General features: G+C 50.2%; 1 protein-coding gene across 2 annotated transcripts in view; it reads right to left on the bottom strand.

Annotated features, from left to right (window-relative positions):
• Positions 1-3,746: 3,746 nt before the first annotated feature.
• Positions 3,747-8,580, bottom strand: part of DOCK1 (dedicator of cytokinesis 1) — a 532,945-nt gene continuing 528,111 nt past the window's right edge. For both annotated transcript variants that reach the window (XM_086681161.1, XM_086681162.1), the window contains exon 52: positions 3,747-4,946. In XM_086681161.1, the coding sequence (XP_086537287.1) occupies positions 4,851-4,946 (96 nt within the window). In that variant the 3' untranslated portion in view covers positions 3,747-4,850. The remainder of the gene's footprint in view (positions 4,947-8,580) is intronic.

The following is an 8,580-nucleotide window of genomic DNA, read 5'->3' as shown; positions in this document are numbered from 1 at the left end:
CCTCCAAATGTTTTATAAAAGGGCACCCCCAGGTAAGAGAAGGGATAAAGAGCACGTGAAGCCCAGCACTGCCCGATACGGGAAATAAACACCAGCGGCAACAGGTGGGTAGTTGGCAAGAGGTGACCAAAACGACAGGAAACCAGGGAGGTGCGGAAGTGCTTCCCCGATGCAGGACAGGGGAGTGGGACCCCTTCCCCAGGGCAGGGAGGGCACCGTGACTGCTGGAGGACTCGGGGACATACTGCAGGGAGGCAGACGTGGCCAAGGCAGTGAAGACAAGGGCAGAGGAAGTGGTGAAGCTGTGGGAAGCCGTTCCCAGAACCGGTCACCTCCAGAGCCGATCCGTCCAGGGTCCGGCAGGACTGGCAGCCGGGAGCTCAGGAGAGGCCGCGACTCAGGGGGAACCAAGGTGTGTGACTGGGCGGGCACTGCCGCCTGACCTTCCCACACCAGCTGAGCAGAGGAGACCAGCTTTGTTCAGAGTTTCAATGGAGAACCTTGGCCATGATAAGCAGCCTCCTACAAGTGGAACGGCCCCGGAGAATGAAAGACGGCCAAGGTGGGGGTCTGAGAGGGGAGACAGACACAGAGACAGAGACTTAGAAGGAGAGAGGGTACCTAGCCAGCCCCAGTGCCAGACCCGTGAAGGCAGCCATTCAGACATTCCAGCCCCAGGAGACAAAGGACAATACGAGTAGTTTGTATTATTATCATTTGACCGATGAAGAGACTGGTTTTTTAATGTTTATTTATTTTGAAAGAGAAAGAGAGAGCATGAGCGGGGTGGGGCAGAAAGAGAGAGAGAGAGAGGGAAGGAGACAGAATCCCAAGCAGGCTCCATGCTGTCAGAGCAGAGCCCGATGTGGGGCTCGATCTCACAAACTGTGAGATCATGACCTGAGCTGAAATCGAGAGCTGGACACTTAACCGACTCAGCCACCCAGGCGCCCCTGATGAACAGTCTTAACTGGAGAGGCCAAGAGGAATGTCTGGGGTCTCTAGACTCCGGGCATCTATCCAGGTGTCTCTAAAGCCACCTCGGTCAAAATATCACTTTTCTAGAGAAAGTTTGCTGTGCCCACTGCTTCTCTTTTGCGAGAATAGTTTTGTTTTGAATATCTCATTATAATCTTGTATCACGGTTCTTCACGGAAACTGAACCAACAGGAGACAGGTATGCACAGAGATTGAGAGATTTATTTAAAGGAAGGGACGCATGTGATTCTGGGGGGCTGGCAAGTCCAAAATTCGTAGCACAGGCTGGAAATGCAGGCAAGGTTCCCATACTCTGGTCTTGAGGCTGAATTTCTTCTCCAGGAAACCACAATTCTTGCTTTTAAGGGCTTCAACTGACTGGACAAGGCCCACTCACGTGATTCAGGGTGATTTTCTTTAAGTCAACTGACTTTGGGTGTTAACCACGCCCACCAAATATCTTTAAAGCAATAGCTAGATTAGTGTTTGATTCACTGGATGCTACAGCTTGGCCAGGTTGACACCAGATGAATGGTCACAAGTCTTTGCTTGGGGTGGAACTAACCCCGTGGTACCAGAAGAAAGAGCTTTGTACACCACACCCCACGCAGTCCCTGCTCCCGTCACGCCCGCGCAGCTGCCTTTAGGCCGTCACAGGACCCGGATGGAGTAGCGACTTCTTTGTGTTGGAGGGAGACAAACGAGGAACCCCAGTTTGGGTTTACTTGGGGGCAAAGGGCTACCGGTTCTCAGGTTCCCTGTTAGGTTTTTCTGAGGCATCACCCACCAAACAGATGTTTAACAAATTCAGAAAAGGCAGATTGGAAAAAAAAAAAAAAAAAAAAAACCTTTTAATAAAGATTTGAGGAAAAGACATATTAAACTGGGTAGTCAAAAATAAAATAAAGTTAAATAGGGTTAACTAAAGCTGGATTTGCAATAGACTGGAAAGCACTTTGGAAGGCAGAAGAATAAAACCAAAGTGTAGCTGAATGTGTGGGAGCTAAATTTGGCTTTGAGCTTCCTGGCACCCAAAGCAAAAATAGAACAGAAGATCCTCACCATTCCTGTTTTAGAGCACGCATTCTCCACGAGGCAATATCACCCTTTAGGGGGTGAAAATCGTTGGTGAGGGGACAAAAAAAAAAATCTTACTTTGTTCACGTAAAAAGCATAGATATAAACAGCATACATAAATACATACACAGCATATCTGTACTGTTAAAATTTCTTGATGGGGAAATGATTAACATTTCTTGATGGGGGAACCTAAAAAGCTTCCTTGGAAGGCAATGAGGAAAGAAAGGTTCAGGAACGTTCTTTTCTGAGAAAAGAAAATATATCGTTGCATCTGTATGGGCAGGCTGTCCCCCCAGACCTCCCTCCAGAGGAGTCTCTCGAGATGAGACTTGATAACACAAAAGTCAGCTCCTCAACTGTAGTTCTGCAGTCCAGCCCTTGACTTACGTGATGAAGACATTTTGTGCTACGTGTTTTCCAGCCCTGGACACCAGTGTGGGATTCACAGCACTTGGGGGCATCTGTCAGGGGAAGGGGGCTTCCCCTGAAGTGTGGAGTCTGGGAATTATCTGGGAAGACTTTCTGGAGGAGGCTGTGCAGGGCAAGAACTAGCAACCAGATGTCATTCTAGAAGAAGAATATTTTTTGTAGGGCCAGGAACTATTTTTACAATTTTGGGCAACAGCTTATGCATCGTGAAATGCGGGCTGTTTGACAATTCCCCGCCTCGCGGGGGCTGGCCTCTCCTGTGCTCTCCTGTCCCAGGCTGGTATGCCAATACACTTATTTTAGGACCTTGGATGACACGTGGTTTCCGATATACACAACGGAGGATGAATATTTATCTCAGTTCAAGAGCAGGAATTCACAAAGACAAAAAATTCTATGTTCACATGTGTCTAACATTTCCTGGGGGGTGGACTGAATACTTGGAACAAGGACAAATAAACTGGGGGGCAGTGATCAAGTGAGAGTGAAGGGTCCACTGAGGCTCTAGGGTTCTGCAGCAGATGTCTCTGAGGTCTGGTTCACGGAGCAGAGAGGCACGTCCTTGTGATTTAAACAGGGACATGTCTGGAAGGAACACAGGCAAATGTGCTTTATGTGGAAAAGAGGACCCCAATGCCTTCTTTGTTTCTTACCTCCCAAGATCCAGACAGAGCTCTGCAGTCTGATGTTGAATGACACATCCCACTAAATAAAACCCTCTCTCGAGTTAGCAGCTGAAAGTCTACAAGGGGCAGAAATGATGTGCGGCCAGAGAGCCTGGTTGGGCTGAGGGGAGAAAGTGTCAGCAGGTGCCAGGCTCTGCTCTGCTCTGTCCCTAAGGTTGTGCAGGCACAAGGGACACAGGTGCTGTCTACCTGGGCCCCAAACTGAAGACAGCTCAACAGTGGTCATTAAGGAAGATGAGCACATATATCAATGTGGGTCACAAAGCTCTTTAAGAAAGAAGGAGAGGAGCGCCTGGGGGCTCAGTCGGTTGAGCGTCCGACTTCGGCTCAGGTCATGATCTCACGGCTCGTGGGTTCGAGCCCCGCATCGGGCTCTGTGCCGACAGCTCGGAGCCTGGAGCCTGCTTTGGATTTTGTCTGTCTCTCTCTCTCTCTGCTCCTCCCTGCCTTGCACTCTCTCTCTCAAAAATAAATAAACATTAAAAAATATTTTAAAAAGAAAAAAAAACAATGGCATTTATATACATTTTTTTTACATCAAGGGATAAAAACATAGTATTCAGACACTGTGAGTCTTTTTTAAATGGCATTTTATTTTTTTTGTTGTCAATGAATAACTTTTGAGCCTACTAGAAGAGTATTATGATTATAGTGGATAAAAAAATATAGATGACAGAATAAAAATATTAGATTATACAAAGTTAGTTGGGTTTGTTTGTTTGTTTGTTTGTTTTTCTTAATCATTGTCCACCAACATTTTCAGGACTTTGGAGCTTAGAAAAAAAAAAAAATCAACAAAGCTTAATTTGTGTATTTTTTTTTCACTTTCAGCAGTTAAAAATTAAGAACACATATAGAGATTCATTTGCGATGCCTATGACAATAAACGGAAGGACCAAAAACATTAAAACTTACGTTCTAAGAACCATCGTATATACAAACTTCTGTACAGAATGACGACAGAAAGAATTCACCCGGTTAAAGCCATCTCTGTGCTATAGGCATTCTTTTTAAAAAAAGAAAGACAACGTATCTTCCTATACTTGTATTTACTTTCCCACCTGATCCAGTATTTTTAATGGTGTTTCTACTCCATAAATTAGTAACTGTTCAGTAGCTGAGAAATATCCTATTTTAAATTATACCAAAGGAGATCAGGAAGTTCCCTGAAAGAGTTGACCTTAACTGCCTGATATAGGTTGAAGATACACTTGACCGCCAAATCACACCCGCAGGAGGAGGGCTGACAAACACCCCTCGGGAGTAAGCTGGGGTTCGGCCTCGGGAGAAGAGTAGGACTCAGTTACTACTCGGTCTCGTGGGTGGTGGCCTAACCTCTCCTACTGCGCAAAACCCAGGTCAGCCGAGTTCTTCGCTAATGTGTCATTTGGCACAAAGGGAGGGCTTCCGGGCAAGACTTCGGCTCTCTCGAGACAGACACAGTCAGAAGCCCCCGGTTTAGATCAACGCCACAGTACGGTCCAGACCCACATCCACCTTGCTCCCCGATGCTAACGGCCACCCACGCCATGGCTGGAAACGAACTCCTTTCCAGGACGAGCAATTGCACTACTTATCAGACATCACAGGCCTAATGAGGTAAACACCAGACGCGGGAGGAGACGCGGAGGGAGGGACGGGACGGCGGCCTGTGCTCTCCGTGCGGTCCCGCGGTCTTCACTGCACGATGCCAGAGTCCACGGACGTCTGCTTGCGCGTGGTCTTTGGGGGAGGCGGGGGTGGCGTCTTGCTGGGCAGCGGAGGCGGTGCGTGCTAGAAGACACGGAAACACGGCAGGTGCCACGTTACTCACGCTCTGGTGGCTGGGGGGTGGGGGGTGGGCTGACCCGGGGCAGCGGCAAGGAGGGGAAGCGACTCCGCACCCTGGGTGGGGACGGCCCTCTCTGCGTGACCCGGGGCTGGGAGGTCTGCCGCACACGGGGCGGGGCGGCTGGGGGGCCACGGGGCCTTTCTGGCATCGCTGATTAACTAACTGCTTTTCACAAAGCGCTTCAGAAGGCCACACGGCCGCTGAGAAGGGAAACCGCTGCTCTGCGCGTTGATCCAGGGGCCCCTGGAGATGGGCTGGTTTCAGGACTGGGCAGTTTAAATGCTTAAGGGCAAAGCAGAACCAGGGCCACCCAGGTGGCCTGGTGCTGTCACAGCCGAGCGCTCCTGGACGAGGACCCGCGGGTCCCCTCTCGTGTGCCCGATGAGGCCCCTAAACTGTCCAGGGTCCACACGAGCCCTCGGAGATGTTCTCTGGGGCTGGGCGAGGAGCCCTTCCTTGCTCTTGGAACTGGAAAGGCCGCATGAGAGAGGGTCGGCCGGATACCTGTGGCCACTGACCAAGTTACCCGTTTAAAGGCAGCTTTTTGTCTAATCTCTTGCAACACTGCAAACGGAGTGGGATGAACAACGTTAGGGGCATGTTTGAAGTCTTCATGAGGGAACGACATTATTTACAGAATGGGGGCAGCTGTGCCTCAATAAAATAATTTACAAAAAGAAAAGGGTGGCCAGGGGCGCCTGGGTGGCTCAGTCGGTTAAGCGTCCGACTTCGGCTCGGGTCATGATCCCAAGGTCGGTGGGTTCGAACCCTGAGTCAGGCTCTGTGCTGACAGCTCGGGGCCTGGAGCCCGCTTCGGATTCCGTGTCTCCCTCTCTCTCTGTCCCTCCCCTGCTCACACTCTGTGTCTCAAAAATACAATAAACATTAAAAAAGAAAAAAAGAAAAAAAAAAAGAAAGGGCGGCCGGCTGTATTTGGTCCATGGGCTGTTGTTTGCCTCTTGGGATTCCTCCGAATGAACTGATAGTTGCAAAGGTGATAGACAAACCTCCTGTCAGGGCGTGAACGATGGAGGGCAGACGTTGCCCCCTTGCTCTTGGCACCCTCGTGACCTCATGACCGCCACGGACGCCTGCCACACAGGCCATGGTCTGTAACAGGTGCTGAGCACACAAGGATGTGAATGAGCGGACACATGAACGAATGAGTGAATGAACGGATGAATACAGGAGCAGACGTGTGGCAGAACGAGCCAGGATGAGATCGCAGAACGCTAGCATCTAAGGAAAGGTCAGAGTGGAGTTTGTAGCAGCCTCTCGGTGGAGGCTCACATTTAGCCCAACGTGAGGGAAGGAGTTTCAAGGACAAAACAGTGGTGCTGTAGCCTCTTCCTTGTTGCCCAAATTTCCTCCCGAATCACACACAAGTAAATACCAAGACGACCTGGGGCTTCACGTGCAGAAGAGAATAAATACGGAGAGACAGAACTCAGGGACTGGCATTGAGGCGTTACAGAAAAGTCACGTAAAATAATAGGCTTAAGTTTTCTGAAGGTTGCTAAGCATAGTTAAAAAAAAAAGCAGATGCCTATTTAAGGGACGCGATGACCGGGGTGCTTATGTACTTCTGAAAGCCACAGGGACAGGGCAGGGCGAGCCCTCGAGGGCCAGGCTGACACAGCAGGACACAAGCGAGATGCTGCAAATGCCCTTTGTGCCAAATGGGAAGACGGTGGGTTTATCGGTGTTCAGCGGAACGATAGCTCAGATTACTGCTTGTGAGAGCCATTTTCAAAGAAACAGCTTAAAGTGGCAACAGCCAGTATCAGGGTTGACTACGAGCTCGGGGCGGATCAATGACAGTGACAGGAGGTATCGATCACCCCCCAGGGCAGACGAGCGATCCTTATCCTACAACAGCCCGCAGGGCCGGCACGGAGGGAAGCGGCCTCGAAACGCCACCGCTTCTAACCGATGATGACACTGCTCCACGGGCACGTCACTGCACCTCTGCTGCAGGTAAACCGCACAGGAAGCAAACAGCGAAGAGACCTGGGTACTTAATCTCATTGGATCCGCCACCCGTTCAGAAAGGGAGCCAAGGTGCACACGTGTTCCTTCCCGACCCGGCAGCACGTGGCATCAGTGTGGCGTCGGTCACTCCACATGATGCAGCGACAAAACGGGGATAAAATGTGGCCCCTGAACTGATCTGTAGCCACATGGATTCGGTAATGTTTCCAGGCTCAGAATTTCCAGGTCACTGGTGTGGGGACAGACTGGGGCACAGTCCTGCTTCTCCAATGAAATAAAGATATGAAAATAAAGGTGGGATCGGTTAAGTAAGCTGTTAAGAAAACAACACCCCAGCCGGTCAATGTTCTCACTCGACCCCCTGTGCCTCCTTTCTTTCTAACTTGTAGTTAAAAGTCTGCGGAAAAGGTCAGACTCATGTTTTCGTGGTTGCAATGAACCATTCTGGCCTCCTGAAAAGCCATCATAGGTAATGTGGCCACATCTCCGAGGCCAGTCCCTCCCTGTGGCATCTCTGGGGACAGGACAGAGGGCCGACCGGAGAGGCACTGTGGCCTCAGGAGGCCAGTCATCGCCTCAGCATCAAAGATGAAGCCCCACTTCTGGTGTTTTTTTTTTTTTTTTTTTTATATAAGAGGAATAATCAAGTACAGGTACTGTAAGTAAATTCCTTCTTTCTTGCGCTCTCTCACAAGAAGACAGAAAATAAACTTGCAGAGCACTCCATAAAAAAGTACCCATGAAAGAAAGAAAGAAAGAAAGAAAGAAAGAAAGAAAGAAAGAAAGAAAGAGAAAGAAAAAGAAAGAAAAAGCGGGTACATAGGATTTGTATTGATTTTTAAGGGGGAGAAATGTGCGTAGCTGTTAGGAGAAACCTGCAGTCATATTATAAACCTCACGTCTTCAGTGTTCGACGGGAGCTCTGTTGCCATGTCATGACTTTGCTGACCTGCTGCCCGTGTGCACGGGAATGTTTTACTTTTCACTCCGCAGCGATTTAAATGTATAAGGCTATGAATAATGTGGCCGCGGAAGGGAGGAACCTGGAAACAGATCTCCTGGGGCTTCGGGGTCAGTCCACTGGTGCTCCACCGTGTGCCCGCTGACCCCCGTGTGCACGCCGAACCCCATGTGCACGCCGACTCCCGTGGGCACGCCGACCCTCGTGGGCACGGTGAACCCTGTGTGCACGCCGAACTCCGTGTGCACGCCGACCCCTGTGGGCACGCTGACCGCTGCCCGCAGCTGCCCGAGAACAAACAGAGGAGGCAGGAAAGAGACCCAGGACAGGAATGGGGGCTGGCTCTCCAAGGAGTGTTTCCAGAACTGTCAACTGGTAACAGAGGGACTGGTTCAAATGGTTTTTTAAGACTCTGTTGTCGGGCTCAGGGCTTCTCGAGGGCCAGGCTGGCATCCGGTGGGAGCCCAGCCCCATACAGGACCCGCTTCTTTTAAAAGTCACGTAAACCATCTCACAGAAAAGCTGCTTTCCAGAATCGAATTTGCACGACTGCACCTCAAGCAGAAGACCTCCGAGGTCACGAGCCTGGCCCGCTGACCCCGTCGGGACCTTCTCCCCCTTTC

This window comes from Puma concolor, chromosome D2 (assembly GCF_028749965.1).
Source record: "Puma concolor isolate L17-30 chromosome D2, mPumCon1.1.hap2, whole genome shotgun sequence".
NCBI lineage: Eukaryota > Metazoa > Chordata > Mammalia > Carnivora > Felidae > Puma > Puma concolor.
This window is presented reverse-complemented; position numbering and strand designations above follow the sequence as displayed.